Genomic DNA, 18,815 nt, shown 5'->3' on the forward strand with positions numbered 1-18,815 from the left:
TTACCTCTTTTTTCAGGGCTTAATCACATCAGGATGTCACTGAATTCTTGTTCTTTCAGTGAGAATAGAAAATCCTGATGTGCCTTAAGACACATTCTTATGTTTACACTTATATGCATCCTCCAGTTTATACAGTTTAAGCTCTGTTCCTGCTTATTTGAACCCAGGAGCAAGAAAATCAGTTAAGTCTAATATATCTGTCCCCTTCCCCCATCTTTACTGTGGGGTGCATTTACCAGGTTGGAGGCTGCAACCATAATTAACTTCACCCAACACAATGCATGTCATACAAATGGCACAGGAAAGGCAATGTGCTGTGTAATCCTGCTAGCATAGATGTGGATTGATTTTCAGCTAGGATTAAACAAACCTCTTATTTGTTTGTACTGATAAAGACTGAGTAAGCAGAACTGCTGAGACTCAGGAAGAAACGTATCTATGGCATGGAGTGCAAAGTCCTGTTTGAATTTTTTTAATGGATCTCAGTTAGGCACTGTTAGTTTCCATGTGGCAAGGTAAGTTTTTGAAGATTGTCCTTCTTCTTTGCCATTTAACATCACTTAAACAAACAAGGGACTTGGAGAACAGAAGAAGCTTTACAAGGCAACTCAAAATGTCTCCTGTGCCATGCCTATCACAAAGGTGCACACAGAAGAGTAAATAACATATGAATGAACACAAAGAGTAGAATCCTTACCTGCCCTCCTTTAGGCTGGTATTTGATATTATCTGTTGACCCAATTTTGGACCTGACATTCTTGAGGTCAGGTAGAGGCTGATTGATAACTCGTAGCTGCTTTGGAGTGGCTGGAGATTTAGGAGGAGTGCGAATTATGGCAACTTTTTTCTCAGTAGGTACCAGTATTGCAGATTTGGGAGTCCCAGGAGTGTGGGGAGTTCTGGAGTAACTGGGTGTCCCTGGAGTGCCTGGGGTACGGGAGGCATAGCTTGGTGGTGTCCCTGGAGTGATGGCAGTGGAACCAGGAGTAGTGGGGGTAGAAGTTCCACTTTTTCCCGTTCTGCTACGAATTGGCTCTGATCCTACATTCAGGGAAAAAAAAAAAAAACAGCTTTAGAGGCACAGAAGTACAGCTCTTCTTCCCTTTGTACTCCCAAAACTGCATCCCTACATGCCAAGTGAGACACAGCTCTTGAGATGGCAGTGCTACTGCCAAAACAGCAGCTTGAACGGGTCTCTCTGTGTCTTACTTTGCTAATCAACCTGCCAGCAATTACCTTGCCATGAGGGGTTAAGTTAATGCCCCCAGAGAGACTGAGCTCTCCATTCTGTAACACAGGAATGCTTCCAACAATACCTCTGCTTCCTGCAAAGCTGGCTAAACAAGGCACATCATCACATTTATTTCCATTTTGGGGAAAGGATGAGAAGCATCCTTGGAATCCAGCCTTTGGGACTTGATACAACCAATTGCAGTGGACCTGGGCAATAAACAAGAAAGCAGTAAAAAATCTGATGATATTCCTGTAATGAAAAGCTGTGAGTGCCTGGCTGGTGCTGTTTCTCATACCACTGCTGGTAAACTGCAGATGAACCCCAGGTGGGAATTCAACTGGTGAACAAGCTTTAGCTGTGTTGTGTGGATGGGTACATGTCCTCATATTCAATTGCTATTTTTCATTAGTGCTGTGAAAGAAAGCCATTAACAGAGGCAACCTTGATAGAAAGTCATATTCTACCTACATTTGCATGCAAGTAAAAAAAAAAACCCAACTATATAATTTTGTAGTGGCTCCATTCGATGTTTATGACATTGCCAGACCTTTTCACTGAGCACAAGGATCAGCTTAGCTGTGCTTTCTGCATCCAGCTCTGCTCCTAACTCTCAAACATAAATAAACAGAAGCTGAGATACCTCCAAAGTAAGATTTTGCTGAGAATACTTAAGGAGAGAAAGATCAAAATAACTCCCAAGACCTGGGAACCCCAATGCCGAATGGGCACGTGTGTTTTCACTCCTCAAATGTGCAGAAATTATAAATCCAATGGACCTCTCAAAAGCATCCAGTGAGACTAAGCAAATTCTTATTTAAAGTATTTGCTAATCATTCTGTTTATGCAATGATGGTGGCCCAAACCCAATGCACTCCTGTCCCTGGAGCTCAGGAGACACTCTTTGCTCTACATGATTCATTAGGCAGACTGAACATACTCCACTCACCTCCAATTTCTTTCCAAACCAACCCTAAAGTTTCTCACTATAGCATCTGAGACAGAAAGGGAATTATTTTTTTCCCCACCTCCTTGCAGGTCTAGTATATTTATTTTTCATTCCTCAGCCTTTCACCACACTGCTGAATTCTTAATGGGCTCACACTCCTGGTCAGAATGGGCTGGCTGCTGTGGCAGCTGGAGGTCACTCTGCTTTCAAAGGGCCTCTGTTTTACCTCTGGAGCATCACTTAGGCATTTCAAAGGACTTTTTTTGCAGAATTTAATCACCTTCTTCCCTTAAGCTGTCTTAAAAAGGGCTGAGATTGGTTTCCAAAGAAAGAAGACAGAGGAACTCCTATTGGAAAGCAGGAAGCCACATGTGTGTTCTAAGGCCTGGCTAAAAGTTCTGGGGTTATTTAGTAAATTGTCTTTGTCCTGTGATTTATTTTGGCTTATGATTTGATAACTTTGGTCCTCATAAAAGGAACCTAGCTGGTTCACTATCTTAACTGCCCCAAGTGAGTCACTCTGCCAGTTAACATCTCAATTCTCAGCAGAGATTTTACCCTAGCATACCCAGCATAGGGAGATAATTACTAGGAAACAGCAAATTAATGACTGTAACTATCAGGTTCACTTTTCCAAGACCCACCAGAATATTTCAGGTTGTCTACTTCAGTTTTGACTCACTATTTCTTGCTCCTATTTATAAATGCTTTATCTTAAATACCTCACCCAGCTCTGAACTCCCTGCAAAGGCATTTTCTAATATCAGCAATTAGTCTGGGCAGAAGTCATGGCTCTGGGCACTGCAGGTGCATCCTGTCCCTGGTTTCAGGCACTTGGCATATGAACAGAACCAGTCTGTAGGTTTTAATTTCCAACAGCACTCCCCAGAGCTACTCCTCTGTCTCAAAGGCAGGGACATGTGGTGCTAGGCAATGTGACAAATCTAACGAGGGTGGAGACATCCACAGAAGTAGGAGAGGGTTAACATGCAGAAAAAAGGACAACATACGGGTAGTCCGTCGTACTGAAGAGGAGAGAGAAGTTGTGAGGGAGAGGGAGTTCTCCTCTCTGTCTCGGTCTCCGGACACGCCTCGTCGAGGAGGAAGGATGGAGGAAGGTCTTGGTAGAGATGAACGCTTCTCGGGGCTCTTGCTTACTCCATCCTAATAGCAGCACAATAACAAAGGAAGGTTTAGTTTTCAAAACTCACTCTTTGGGCTATGACCTCCTGTATCTACACACAGAGGGGGAAATCTAATCCTATGGGCCCAGTTTGCTCCTCACACAGGAACCTGAGGGGTTCAGTCACCCTACGTGCTCTGCTTTAGCTCCCTGGTGCTTCTTTACTGCACCAAAACATCTTCTGATGCCTGTCCCGAGACATAGAGGGATATTATTGGATCTAAATATGGATGGATCCCACAGCTGGCTCTTCATAAGGAAAAAGGTGGGGTTTTTAAGTGCAAGTTGAAAGTAAAACAACTCTCTAGAGCTCAAGTGCAAAACTCCTATGTGAATTTATCTGCAAAGTAAGTGCACTACTGGTGTCCAGAATACACCATACACTAGATTGGTAGGTGTTGTGTGATTTTTGCATATTCAAACACTAACTTGTAAATTTCTTAGGGAGATAAAATTTTAGCTACAAGCTTTGTTGGCTTTTTCTGTTGCTATTTATTTTTTTCCCCTGAGTGTAGGATTATAAATCCTGTTGTTTAAATTCCATCTATAATAAAATGTTTACTTTTTGAAATCAGTGCATACCTTCCCTTTACCAGGGTAAAGTAAACCCCTCTTTACCATTAAGGCAGCAGACATGTATGTTAGAATATTTCTGAGCTTATGGGATGTGCAGCCAAAGACAGACCAGCATAAGCAGACATTCTGCCCAAAGACAAATGATGATGGTCCCAACCAGTAAAAGACACTCCAAGTATGGCAGTAAACAAAAAATATAAGTCAATGGCAAAACCAATTTTTACATGGGGATAGTTAACTCACCATAATGTAGATTTGAAACACAAGTGAAATGCAAACACAGAGAAGCTGGAATGGACTGCCAAACTTCTTTTTAAATTTATACTGCAACTTCTTCAAAAAATCCTGTGCACTGACTTAAAATTTGGTGCCTTGAGCGTTTGGATTCTGCCCTATTCTATCACCTACTGCTGGTGATTAGAATTGTACCCTCCTACGCTGGAGACTGAATTTGATTTTGAAGAGAATATTAACAGGTCAAAAATTACATTTTTTTAAACTTGGATGGCAAATTAGTCCTGCTGCTCTTTACCACCTACCCACTTGCAAATAGCTGCAACTTCTTGGCAGTTAATGAAGCAGCATCCGTATGGATCAACAGAAAGAAGACATGTCTTTCTAGTTATAACTTATTTCACTTACATTTCCTCTGGAGTACCTCCTTTTTTATCCATTTTGTAGCAGAGATCTTGTAGCCTGCTAATCAGTTTTCCTGCCTCTGGCTGTAAGTAATCCCACAGGAGCTTTGCAGAGAACGACTCAGATTCAGTGGGTAGATAATGTGTTTCGTGGAGTTCACCTGTGCACCTCTAACTCTCTTTACCAACTCTGCTACCTTACCTTAGCATCTGATTTTGAGTCTCTTGGGCCTGCAGAAGAGGGCCGAACAAAATAACTGTCTGTATGGAGAAATGTGGCCCTTTTAGTGGTTAATGAGCAAGCTGAGCTGGGTCTTGGAGGAAGCAATGACTTTGCTCTAGACTTTGAGGCAGGAATCTTTGACAAAGAGGCAGTCTAGTCATGAGAAAACAAACAAAACACAACATGAAGCTGGACAAAAGGAAAATACATGCAACATGGACCAAAAAAAAAAAAATAATATGCCAATCTATGAATTAATAAATTTCCTGTGTCTGGTAATGGTCTATGCAGATCTGATAATCATGGAAGTTTCAGTTTTGTGTTGTTTGGCTGAAATCACCTAGGTCTGGACAGAGTTATCTATTCTAGGAATCTGCCTTTTTCTGCAGATGCTATTTTGGTCTTATTAGGAAAAACCTGGGGCTAGGTGTGGCATTTAACTGGTACAACTGCTGGCTGGCTGCACTAGAAACAAGTGCAAAGCTACAGAAGCACCAAGACATTCCAGCCCTTTAAAGCTGAAATATATCCATCCAGGCTAAAATCAAGAATAAAATAGTGGGAATCCTAGAAGCAAAGTTACACCAGTATTCCCATAACAGTGGGAGGGCAAGACAGTATTCCTTCTTTTGCCACTGTGTACAGACAAAATCCCTAACACACGCCAGATACTGCTCTGTGCATTTGGTGTCACTCCACAGAAATGAATAAATTTATATTGGCAGTATGGAGTCCTGGCATGAGGAAAGCTATATATGCTTGAAAGGCTGACATGGTATGTTACTGTGAACAAATACTTGTTTGATACCAAATAATGACAATATCCCATTGAAAGAACAATTAAACACCAACAGGACAGACAGGAAATCTTTGTTTGTAGTTAGGAGTCCCTTTCTGCTTTACAAAAAGGAATCTCCTTGAAACAGAATGGGGCCACTTTGTTTCTTCCATAGGTATAACTGGTATTACAAAGAACAATTGCAAAGGTGTTACCTTGGTTGTCCTGATCCTCTTTGTAGTCATACATGAAATTACACATAGGAACAATCCCAGTGGGCCTGTCATTCTGGGATTTCTACTGAACTTTAGCATTGAACTTGGAATTTGAGCTCAATAGATCCCCTAGACTTTCCCAATGTTCAGAAAAGGTACATGAGTTGATTTTAAGTTGTCTTGTTAGAAAATGAGAAATAAGAATGGGCTTCCCACTCTGACAGACCTCTGGCTTAGGCTATATACTCAGCCTATGGAAAACTGAGGCTGGTGTGCTGAATGTCATCCATGACATCACCCACATGATTAAGAGTTGCAGAACTGTGTAACAAGCAATTCCAGTCCTGCAATACAGCTGAGAGGAGTTCTGTTGGATGTCATCCTCCAGACCAAGCAGCAAGACAAGAAATTAGGATGGAAGTGCTTTACTAGCAAGAATGTATTCCCATAATGCGTTTTGCCTCTTTTTAAATTCTTATTTTACTGTCTGAGAACAAACAGAAGAAAACCAGTGAATAATTATTTTACACAGAAACTACAGAATATGTTTCTGTCAAATTAAAGGTTTTTCCAGACTTTGACTGGTTTGTCATAATTAAAATTATGGGTCTCATTCATTTGTGAAACTTTGGATCTTGTTTGGAAATCCATGAAGGTATTTATTGATGCTGAAACTCTACAGAAGCAGAGTATCTATGTTGGGTGGCCCCAAGAAACAGACATTCTGCAAGCACCTTTCTAAGCTCATATTGTTTGAGGCTCAAATCATCATTCTGCGTTTTTCACCATTTTCAACTTGCATGCATGAAATTACCCCTATAATGAGACTGCAAAACTCTTACAGATTAAGGTTCTAGTCACAGACACAGACTTTTCACTGATATTGCTCAGTGTCCTCTGTGAATACATGAACCTAATGTGGATGCTAAAGATGGACAATGCTGAGATCTGTCAGTGGAACAGATGGGGGAAAGGCATGACCTTGAGCTTCTGCACAGCTCTGGTTATCACAGTCTAGGGTCCCTCCATGTTATTTAGGTAACAAAGCACTTTTTAGCATCAGTAATAGAAGCAGAATCTGCCCAAAGCTGGTTAAGCAAGCAAAAACACAGTCTCACTCCCTATAGGAAAACTCAGTCTCTGATAGCAATACATCACCTCTGACCTCTGTTTTAATTTATGTTGCTGGAAGGGTCAGCAGAGGACAAAGATCTATGTAATTCTCACTGAAACTCAGGGATTGCTGAAGTGGGGATGCAGAAACCTGATTTTATTTCAAGGTGTTCCAGGTTTTCATCACCTCACTGAACTGCAGGTACACAGCTGCTTCCAGCAGATGGAACTGTTTAGCTTTTCCTGAACTTGTCCTGCAGTCTGAACATGGATAACAAAACTGACCAGGCTGGATGATCTTACATTACCAGTGGGGAGGAAAAGGATGTACTTGAAAGACATAAAAGCTGAAAAGCACAAAGAAAGTAAATGACATAAATAGGGAGAGATCTTTATAAAAGCAGAGGCAAGGCACAGAAGAGAAGATGTCCAAGAGGTGTGTGAGTGTGGCAATCAGAAAGGCAAGGCAAGAGGGAGAGAAAGTAAGCAGGGGACAGCTTTCTGATCTGTGCTATAACATAAGGGGCAGGAACAGGAAAGGTACACAGAAAGATAATTTCACAGAATGATTTTGCAGTGCTCGTACTAGAGCACTCCATAAACACTGAAAATGGGTATTGGCTTCTCTTGTGCAAGTGTTGATGGTCTGCCAAGAAAAGACAGTAATAAAACATGCTCAGACTCAGCCCAGAAACCTGCCCAGATCTTATTCACTGTACTTTTAAAGAAGCTCTAACAGTTTCCCAGCTATGAGCTGGAATGGGTCAGACCTGAAAAACCATGGTTCTCCAAAGCCTCCAATCAGTTGTGCTGTTCTCAGCACTACCAGTTTCTTATGATTCATAAACAATGTGTAGCACTTCATGTGACACAGCTTTTTGCTCCCCAAAGAATTGAGAGTCTGGTTCAACAAGTGAGAGAAATCACCCATGGAATATACTAGGAAATGTATTAGGAAATTTAGAGAAATTCTATAGAAGTTCTTAATTGTTAATGATGGAGGTTGGTCCTGCTCAGGGCCAGGAGTTGGACTTGACGATCCTGATGGGTCCCTTCCAACTCAACATATTCCATTATTCTATGAGAGCAATGACACAGTGTTGTGCTGCAGATGTGGATCAGTATGTGTCACTATCATGGAAAAAAATAAATGCATAGGGGAGAGTGAATGGAGCTTGGTTTCCTGGGGATTTTGGAGAGATGGGACAGAAACAGTGCAGTGTCACCAAGGAGCAAGGGAGTCTTTCCTTAAGAGAGCCAGACACAGGAAGCAAGAAAGTCTGTAGGGCAGCTGAAGGCAAGGCAAAGCAAGGTTGCAAACTGACAGATTATAACACAGACAGTGGCTCAGGAAGTGGCCATACTGAAAGCACTGAATCACATGTACATTCTCCTGGCCAGCAACTTCTACACAGGCACGGCCCCTGCAGAACACTGGGCTGTGAAATGGTTCACCAGGAGATATCCAGGTCCTGGGGGACTCAGAACTCGAGTCATTGCACTGGCAATGCAAGCTGGGTGCTGCAGGAAGGGCCAGGATACACAGCTTATCCCACAGAACAGCCTGGCTCAAAATGCTGAGCAGACTTTGAGTCCTGCAGTTGGGAGTCTGTGTGCCCTCTGTGGATCTGAAAACTGTCACCATCTACCACTTGAGACTAGGCTTCAAAGGTTATTCAGGAAAGGTGGTTTTAATTATCCTTTTAAATGAATAATGAATATGGAGAACAAATTTTAAATGGAACACACACTTACTGAATTAACACAAAAAGAGGTGAAAAAAGGGCAAAAGGAGATTATAAAGATGAACAATAAGATTATTTTACTCACTGAGAGTTTTTCCTTTGCTTGTTTAAATACAGCAGGAGCCTGGTTTGTTTCACCACCTGCTGCTGAGAAATCCAAAGAAAGACTTGATAGTTAAAGACAGTAATAATAAGCATTTCCATTTAGTACACTTGTTAGACCAATTAAATGCCTTAAAAAAATACTGTGCAAAGCAAGTACTTTGTGAATTTCCCTCAGCAAACTGTATGCAGACATTTACTTGCCTTGAAAATTTTCTGAATTCATCTTACTTGAGGTAAAATGGTGTTCTATGTGTTTCAAACAAAATGAAATTTTGTATTCATGTTCCTAAAAGTCTATAAACTAAAAGAAAAAAGGTGCAGAAATAGCTGAAAAATATAAAAGTTTCTGGTCAATCCTCAGACAACTCAGCATCCTGATTTTCAGGACTGTCCTCTAAAAATCAGGCTCCTTTAAATCATCCACAAATTAAAATTTTAAGAGAGGCCTCTATAGTCACCACTTTCAAAATATTAGCCAACATTCATAATGGAAAGAGAGAGATGCACTGATGAATTATCATCCTAGTTAGTTGTGTCAACAAGGTCAGTGTGTCATGGTTAGCTAAGCTCTCTAGAATTTAGAAATTCAAGGTTCATCTGGGACATCAAGAATGTTAATTCAGTATTTGATTTATATGATACAACATGGTTTGAGATAGGATCTTTCTCTTGGCCTTTGAATCCATCCACACTGGTTTTTGAACAGGGCAGATTTTTGGAAAGCAGGTTATTACTTCTCCCCAACACTGCTACTTAGGAAGGGATGTGCCACTTAACAACTAGACATGAAATCTTCTGGCACCTGTGCCAGGATGCCCTTGGTAAAGGCAGAAGTAGGACAGCAATCATAAATTATGACCTTCTGCTATACACCCAATTGTTTTCCAACCCTAAACTCAACCCTAATTCCTCAGACAGGAAAGGTCAGGTTAATTTTTTCCCTTTTCTGATGCAGGTCCCAGGTGTGGTGACGTTATCCATGGCTTTCTGTCACACTACCCACTCTAGTCCAAGGTGTAGGAGAGAGAATTTGTGAGGAGGAAAAGAATATGTAACTGCATACTTCAGTTCTTCTGAATTTTTTAAGAGAGGTAAGTGCAGCAGAGCCTTCCCATGTCACACTTTACCACAGCTATTACTGCTGCTTCAGGTCTGGTTTCCATCTCTTCTAGAAAACCACAAACAGCTTCTTTCCTCCTTCCCTTGGCATTCAGCCCTAACCAGTCACAAGTGGAAAAAAAGCTGTGTCACTTGTGCAGGTAATGCCTGGTAACAACCACAACTTCTCCATCTGAACACAAGATTTCTACAGGCCCTGCTGTTGGCTTGAATACATAACAAAAATGTTTCAATTCTGAGGTCACCAGAGGTTGACCTCAGAATTGAAAACAAGAAATATCATAGCCAGGTCATTGTCCTGGCCTTGCCTCCAAAAACACTCCTCTGATAACACAACTGCAGTAGCAAATCACAGCCACCCACAAAATCCAGGCCAGGCTGGGGGTTTCTACTCATGGAGCTACACTAGTCAAGGCAAAGACTTCCCAACTCTCTCATCAGGGTTGGCCATGACATTTCTTTTTCAAATGGCAAGGACAAGTCTCTCAAAAAACTGTCCCTGCCTCGTGGATATGGTGTTGTGAGTTACTGGTATTTGCCAGCGCTTACCAGTGACATGGGAATTGTTTTCAGGTATTGAGGGGCATTAGGGCAAAGATGTACTATTCTGGGCCATTTGTGCAAAACATAAAAGAAAATATTAACTTCTTTTGGTAGATATCTGTATCTTATGACTGGACATGTTTCATTTTGAAGTCATGGTAAATGCAGTGTGGAGCTTTTAACTGACTGCAACACACTCAAAGCTCTGTGGACTACACTGCCCAGAACTTTTGTGGGGCTCTGTTACCTAGGCACTAGTAAAGCTGAAATGACCACTTCAAACTGGATGCACTGGCAGTCAAAACTGGCTTCAAGAAATGGTGCTGTATTTTATTTGAAAATGGGAGAGAGACAATGTCCCTCTAGATTCCATGTCCTGGAGAAACCTGGATGACACACTCAAGCTCAGGGATATGTAAGATAACATATGACCACCTGCACTCTTACAATATCACACAGTGTTGCAGTCTTTCTCATGGTCTCCCCCCAAGTCCCATCAGGAAGTATAAAAATGGGAGGTAGAAGAAAATAAGACATACTGTAATTTTTGCAGCAACAGTGAGTGTGCTGAAACATTCTGCAAAATATTTTTGATCATTTTCTGTCATAGTTTCAGCTCCTCTGCTTTAGAGCTCAAAGTTCAAGCCACATTTCTGGAAGTTTTATGATGAATCTGGGTCCATCATTTTGGTTAGTGTCCACCACAGGACTTAAATAAAGGAGGACTTAAGTATGGGGGGGTCATTTTTGTATTATATTTCTCACTTTGATTAATACATCTGCTTCACTGTGTATTGCAGTGAGAGAGGAAAAACCTCTGAGATGTTTCAGGCACATGTTTCAGGTACAGGGCAAATTTCCTTATCCAAGTTCAGTGGTATGACTCAGTTCTCTTTGGGATTCTGTGGGTCAGAACAGTTCAGAGGAGGTAGTGGCAGAGCACCTGAGGGTGTGACAGCACTGACCACGCAGCTGTAGAAGTGTAGAAGAAGTTGAGAACACTACAAAGCCAATGCTTCCCCCCACCCATGTCCACATCTTATTGAACCCCCTGGGGCTTTCAAAAAAACATGTGAATTATGAGTTGTAACTACTAAGCTATCAAGCTGTGCTTCAGCAAACAGCAAGAGATAGCAAGGAGAAATGTTTTAACTGGTTTTTAAAATTCTGCCCTCTTGGGTAGTTCTGATCCATAGTGCCAGTTAGGACAGCCCAGGGACTGCAAACTGAGGAGGAGCCATCAGTGCAACACAGAGGGGACTGAACCAGCTTTTTCTTTCCTGGATCCATTACTCCTGAGAGGGGGAAGTGAAAGGATGAGATCCTGTCATAGGAGTGAGGTGATGGGATTATTAGTTCTGCTGTCCTAAAGGAACACAGCCAGGACACAATCTGCACTTCGTACAGCAGAGGCACAGTTCTAAACCTGTTCTAATCCTCTGGCTGCATTTTCACTGGTCACACCTCCCTTCTGGGGCTGCCCTGCATTTACAACAGCAGTGACTGGTACAAAACTGCAGGGGAATGACTGCCTGGGGACATTCTTAGTATTGCTTTGCTTGTCAATATGATGGGTAACGAATCTTCCTCTTAATTTCTAAGCTGTGAGAAGATGCCCATGCACTTCTGCATTGCTGTTCATCATTCTCCTCTTATTAGTCCTAGATCCAAACAACCACAGCATGTGGCTGCATTACTCAACAGAAAACCTGGCCTCTTTCAGTAATTTTTTTTTAAGATCACAATGAAAGTCAAGATGTTCATCCTTCCACTTTGAACTCACAGGAACCATGGACAATATGTGAAAATGCTGGAAGAGTTATTTTGGTCCTCTAAATAATGATACACCTATGGAGTCGTAACAGGTATAATTTCTTTCTTCCTTTCATCTTCCTCTACCAAATATTAAGATTTTTGCTTGGAATGCATTTCGTAGTGTGAGCCCAGATTTCTTCTCTCTCAGCTCCATGCTGCATGTGGCTGGATTCCCCCTGTGGATTTTGACTGTACAGCATAAACATCAGTGACAGATTGGGAATTATCAGTGCAGATAACATCAATAAACAATATGTAAGTCTGAAACACTTCTTATTATGCATGAGAGTAAAAAAGCAGAATAATGGAAATGCATACCATGGTTTAAGTTGCCAACATTTTCCCACCAGAAAATAAAATAAAAGCATAATTTTTTGAAGAAAAAATAAAAATAAACAAAAAAGATGAGTAGAGATTCCTAGAACACCACACTCTAAGCACGATGCCAAGTTACAACCACAGCACTTGGAGGCCCAAGCAATGACAAGCATTCATGATCATGGTCTCCATCAAACAACAAACAAATACCAGGAAAGAAAGAATAAAAGAAAAATGGTACAAAACACTAAAATAGCAATACTATTCGTGAAGATTGATACTCTTGGAGGAAAAAAAAAATAAAAAATAGAGAAGCTGCTAGAGCTATGAGATTTACAAAAGAAAATGTCTATGTTTGCCAGCCACATTGCATAACTGAACAGAACGCAGTCACCTGTCTGCTTCCGTTTAACACAGGAGAGATGAGTTGGTCTAGTATATTTGATAGCAGGTTTTAAAATTATTTTCCTGGAGGGAGAGTGGGCCTGAACTTCAGTTTTTTTAGCAAGTTCAGCTTTCTTATACACTGCTATGGACAAAAAGAACACAAAAACATAGAATCAGAAAAAAAACCAAGCAAACCATTTCATATGATCAATACATCAAGTGTCAAGCCCACTGCTCCACAACTCCAACCCAATGCATTGCTTCTTCTGAGGGGAACAAATGCTGTGCTGGAAGAGGGACAGCACTGGTGCATTGGCTCAGGTGCATTACCCAGTGATCAGTGGGGATGTCTACAATGAAATAGGACCAGTGGAGCAGTGAGCCTTGGACATGGCTTCTCACATAATTGTACAATATCTCATTAAAGAACTCTACCGTTAATAATGTTATGGTGCACATAATCTACAACAGAGTAACCAGGTAGTACTGTAAAATAGTAAGAAAATAAAAAAAAAAAAATTGTAATAGGAGTGTGAAATGAACCTTTTTTCCTTCTCACTTCATCTCTGGAGAGTGTGCTAGGTTCCTTTTTAGCTATTTTCCTTTCAGGAGTAGAAATCCTGCCTCTCCCAGTTTTAAAAGGTTTCTCTTTTTTATGCTTATCAAGAGATGATCTTCGCAATTCTCTCTCTGCTTTCTCCTCTTTAGGAACAGTCTCTAACTGTTCAGTCATGATGCTCCTATCATCATCTGTAGGATCAGAGCAAATTACAACAACAAACAAAAGATTAGCAACAAATGTTAACAATACTTCAGAGGAGCAGGGAAAAAATAGTTGAAGATAAAGCAGATGATTAATTTTTAAAAAAGAAAACTATTTTTACCATTTTTTCTGAAACATGCTGAGATTACTATTATAACGGAAATAATTTTGCTTTTCAATCATTATGATTTGGAAGCAAAAATATTCAACAGACAAAACAGAAAGGATAATGCACACCTTGAGTGTCTGCCCAGAGACTGTCTGTGTCCATGATGGAGTCATCAATTGTTGTTTCATCTTTGTAATCGTCACACGTCTCTGTTTTGTAGTTAGTGAGCAGGATTTCTTCTCTCTGGGGTGAAGCAGGAGCCTCTCGGGAGCCCTCCTTGGGCTCAACTTCCACTTCTTCCACATCTAGCTCCTCTTCAGCCTGGGAGTCTCCTGTTTCAATGTCTTCCTGCTGAGTAGCAGCAAAGCGCACGCTGTGAGAAGCAGATTCACCCTCATCAACTGTTGTCTGCACCACTGTGATAAAGTCATCCTCCACCGTCACCACTGACTCAATAATGCCTTTCAGTTCAGGCAGTGCTTCTGGGCTACCCTTGGCTCCCATTTCTTCTGCAGCAGGCTTGCCAAAGTCTGGGGGCATTTCTGATACAAGGTACTGTTTATCCTCTTCTTTTGCTTCTTGCGCTGCTTCCATCTCTTCCTCCTCATATTCTTTCTCTTCTGGGGCTCCAGCTGCCAGTTCACAAGGCAGCAGCTTTTGGGTTTCCATAGGTTTCACAGCTCTATCCAGAGTCTCTTCAGCTCCTTCTACAAGTTGTGGTATGCTTTCCATCTGAATCTCAGCAGGCTCCTCCTGGAGAGACTCAGTTTTTGGAAAGAGGAGCTCCACAGAAGTCTCCTTTGCTGGTAACTGTGTAGGCATCTCTTCCCCAGACATGGGAGGTTTTGGATGTTCTGCTTTGATATCCTCTGCTTTCACAGATTCTCCATTCAAACTTTCTTGGGCTTGATCATGCTCTCCACTAGATTCATAAGATTCCTCCTTATCAACTGCCTCTTGATGCACCAGATCTGGCTTAGTTACTTTTTCCTTAATTTCTGTTTCTGACAGTTTGGTGATGTCCTTCACGTAACTAGGCTCGGTCTTGGAAAGTACATCTGCCTCCTTTGCTTCTCTGGAGAAGGTGGTCTCCTCTTTCTGCTGAGTGTCTTTGGGTTCAGGCTCTGCTCTTTTAAGAGAGGTTTTGTCTTTCCCTAAAGGAAGAGAAACAACCTCACTAATCTTAGTGTCTAACTTACTCTGATATTCTTGGCCAGCTCTCATTGCAGCCACCTCCATGTCATGCTTAATAGCATTGTAATCTGGCTTAATTGGAGCTTCTATCTCAGCTATTTCAGGAACAACACTAAGAGTCTTCTCCTTCTCCATCAACAAACAAACAGAATCCTTTTCGATTGATATCTCTGAAGCAGAAATTCTGTCACAGATTGAATCAGCAGGTAAATGAACTTTACTAGCCACACTTTCTTCTTTTCTTTCTAACACTGCCTCAGCACTCGTCTTCTCTGGTTCTGCTTCTTTAACAGGACAGACTTCCTTAGAGTCAACTTGATATTCACTTTTTTCTAGCACAGTATCCAGTTTCTCTTTTTTCTCCTCCTCAAACTCCCTCACCAGAAGGGACTCACCATGCTGCCCTAAGTCTTTTTCACTGAGGAAGCCTTCTTTCGATTTTTCAGCAGCTGCCAGCTTCACTTCTATTAAAGACAAGTCAGGAGCAAGGCCACGTCTCAGTTTTTCATCTGTGCCTTCGTAGAAGGGACAGGTTTCACTTGTTAAATTCTCACTGTCCTGAACTGGAGAAGGGAGTGGTACTGTGTATTTATTGAAAACACAGTAGCCCAAGTCTTCCAGCTGACTTTCAGCTTTTAGAATTACATGGTTTTCGTTTGTCACAGGTGGCAGGGCTGTGCTGCTGTCTTCCACAACAGTGTCAGAAGGAGCTGACTTCTTCTGTGCCCCCTCAGCATCTGCACTCACAGAGGCTAATCTAGATCTTGTCCCTGCCAAATCCAACATTTCAGGCAGGTCAGGAGCCAGGACAGCCCCATTTTTGTAGTAGTCTTTGGCCTGGAAAGATGGTTCAGCTGAGGTCTCAGGCTGGACATTTTCTTCTACCATTACTTTTTCTTCTTCTATGTGTTCATCTTCCTCTCTGCTTTCAATGGGGAAACAGGGGGCCTTCTCCAGTGCTGGTGTGGTTGCTGGCAAGTAGTCATCACCTTCATCCATACTTCCACTAGTGTTAGTTAGAATATCTGAAGCGAGGGGAGAAAGATCATGTGCGCGACCAAAACTAAAGCCTAGGGCTATCGAATCCAGACAGGACATGGGCAAGTTAATAGACATACTTCTCTGTTCAATTGCAGATCTCCCCCCAAGTCCCAAGCTCCTGCTTAGAGTTAGGTCATCTTTATTTTTACTGTGAAGTTCTCTCTTATCCCCATAGACTTTGGGGTCAATAGTGAACATTCTTTCTGTTGGAGAACTGGGTTCTTCAGATGTGTCTGGTGTATAGCTCTGAGCCAGGGTACTGTACCCCATTTCACGAGTATGCACATTCTGCTGCTGACTCAATTCTGCCTCAAATTCTTCCTCCTCCTCCTCCTCTTCATCTTCAGGTATTAGACGACCTCTCTGATAAGGCTCATATTTACTCTCTTTAGTGTCACTTAGCTCATAGTAATCACTGCTTTGTTTCAGACTATCTGCTTTGAAGGCTTCCTCTTTCAGAGCAGAGGTTTCAAAATACTTCGACATTCCTGACTGATCCTCCTCTTCTTTCATTTGATGAGGAGCTGAAACACTTGTCTTATCCTCCTCAGTATCTTTTTTAACACCTTTCTCTTGAGAAGCTTCAAGAGTAGGAGTCTTCTCAGTGGTTAAACCAGGTGCTTCAGGGGCTTTCTCTGTTACCCTGGATAACTGAGTGGTATCAGGGTGCTCTACTGTTTTCTCAAGGGTCAGTTCATGGCTTAACTTAGCTGAGGGTACCTGTGTGCTTTGCTGTGCCTCCTTTTTCACATCTGCTGCTGCTGAGAGCCCACTTTGGTCCATTTCTTTTTCTGCTTTGAGACTATCAGGTGATTTTTTAGCTTCACCATCCTTTTGAAGGTCTGTTTTGTCTAGGGAAAGTGTCTTAACTTCTGTTTTTGTGGGAGTTTTACCATAATCTAATATTCGAGCCTCCTCTTTATCACAGAAGTCATACCTTTCTTCCTCATCGCTCTCATCCTTAGTCATGTCCTTCTCCTCTCCCCATGCAGGGGTTTTTGGGGTGCTTGGAGTTTTCAATCCATCTACAGTTGCTGCTGAGACTTCTTGTAGAGCAAATGTCCTGTCTCTGTGGATCTGTTCATCTTTACTGAGATCTTTGGCAAACAGTTGGTCAGTGGGTTCCTGATGTGGTTTGAAACCATCTTTGAGTGAAAGCTCCTGGGGTAGAACAGGAGATGGACCTGAAGGAAGTTCACTTTTGGCTGCTTCTGCCTTGGGTTCTGGTAGCAATACAGAACTTTCACCATGGCTGATGGCACCACCTTGGATATCTTTGAGGTTGTCTTGGAATTTGATAGCCATAACTTGGTTGGTTGATGAGGGCACACCTGCAGTCCTTTCTTCCACCCTGCTCTCTTCAGGCAGTTGAGATGACAAATGCTCTTTTTCTGGGTGAGCAGGAGGCTTAGCAGCAGGTTCTGCAAAACTGGCTTCCTCTTTCTTTTGTGAATCAGTTTTCAAGATCCATTCTGAAGGAGGTGAAAGCATTTTTTCTTTGTCTTTGCTCTCTGAATCCTTTTTATCTGCAGCCTCTGTTTTTGCTGACTGTGGAACTAAGGCATCATATTTAGGTTGCTCAACAGTCTTATTGTCTTTCCCAGATTCACGTTGCTTTGTGTCTAATGGTTCTGCTGCAAAAGGGCATGTGCCCTCCTGGACACGGAATTTCATCTTCGTGGCTGCAAGTAAATCTGAAGTAGTTTGTTTGGGTTTTATAGCAAAATTATTTAAAGCACTTACAGGCAGGCAATCATGTAGCTTACAACATTTTGGTATGAATGATGGAATGGAAAGGGAGAAAGATGTGAGCATGCAGCAAGGCATCCACCTAGAAATCTGCTTTTAAGTGTTAAATACTAGTTTCCTTTCAATGTATAAGGTTTTATAAGGAAAATGCGAGTTGTACACATATAAATGTGAGGACTGAAATGAGATGACTTCATGTAAATCCTTCATCTTCATGATTTGTATACAGCAGCAAAACCACAAATAACCTCACTTCATTACAAGCTTTGCTGGACTCTGTAGCTTAGTTTTGTGTTAGTAAAGTCTGCAGCTTTAAAGGAATCAATAGTACCTTTGTGTGCTGGTGATACTTAAAACATACAGAGCTATACATTTCTATGTATTTTTATACATTTTTCCTCTACATGCTGCCTAAACTAGAGATAATGCCTGCAAAGGGTTTTGCAAGTTTCAGAAGAGGCTTGTTTTTTAACTGTACTAGGTTATAACATTAGCTCTTTGTCAAATGACCAAAATCTCACTGCTGCCACCAAACCAGCATGTGGAAATCAGCAACAGACCTATGAATAATCCCAGATCTTGAAGGTCTGGTCTTCAAAATGGCCAGTCACCAACAGCTGTAGCTGAAATCAAAGAATGCTTACCATGTTTCTGTGACTCTAGATCAGGCCCTAATTAAGTTAATTTGAAACTAAAAAGGCTAGTCTTATACCCTGCCACTTTATTTTCCTAGTTGGTTTTTTTTTAAATACTCAGTCTATTAATCATTATTAGCTTGATCTTTCTTTTAATGTCCTGTGGAATATATTGATTCCTAGCTCACTGAAATCTTCCTATGATGGAAAATATGAAGAAGAAGACTGCAGAATATGGCATATCTTTCTGCACTAATCCTTAAAAATGGTTTTATGAGTTTTTTCTAAAGCTTGTCACAACCAGCACTGGGCTGACTCTGAATTTCCTCAGATCTGAAGTCCATGGAGCCATATTTTTGCTCTGAAGAATCTGTTTTTAGAACAAT

The 18,815-nt window shown here is 41.5% G+C and overlaps 1 protein-coding gene and 1 long non-coding RNA gene across 40 annotated transcripts in view; one reads left to right on the forward strand and one right to left on the reverse strand.

Annotated features, from left to right (window-relative positions):
* MAP2 (microtubule associated protein 2) overlaps positions 1 to 18,815 on the reverse strand; it is a 173,211-nt gene that overhangs the window by 15,811 nt on the left and 138,585 nt on the right. For 12 of the 39 annotated variants that reach the window (XM_015635034.1, XM_015635047.1, XM_015635046.1 and 9 more), the window contains 7 exons: positions 13,939 to 17,739; positions 13,482 to 13,688; positions 12,946 to 13,080; positions 8,737 to 8,798; positions 4,780 to 4,953; positions 3,191 to 3,344; positions 698 to 1,041 (listed from right to left, as the gene is read on the reverse strand). In XM_015635034.1, coding sequence (XP_015490520.1) covers positions 698 to 1,041; positions 3,191 to 3,344; positions 4,780 to 4,953; positions 8,737 to 8,798; positions 12,946 to 13,080; positions 13,482 to 13,688; positions 13,939 to 17,739 — 4,877 coding nt within the window. The remainder of the gene's footprint in view (positions 1 to 697; positions 1,042 to 3,190; positions 3,345 to 4,779; positions 4,954 to 8,736; positions 8,799 to 12,945; positions 13,081 to 13,481; positions 13,689 to 13,938; positions 17,740 to 18,815) is intronic. The other 27 variants (XM_015635044.1, XM_015635043.1, XM_015635042.1 and 24 more) reach the window with 13 other exon arrangements.
* Positions 379 to 12,277, forward strand: LOC117244701. Its single transcript, XR_004498253.1, has 3 exons — positions 379 to 515; positions 9,712 to 9,847; positions 12,204 to 12,277. It is a non-coding gene; the product is annotated as an uncharacterized LOC117244701 (long non-coding RNA).

The sequence above is a fragment of the Parus major genome, chromosome 7, assembly GCF_001522545.3.
Source record: "Parus major isolate Abel chromosome 7, Parus_major1.1, whole genome shotgun sequence".
NCBI lineage: Eukaryota > Metazoa > Chordata > Aves > Passeriformes > Paridae > Parus > Parus major.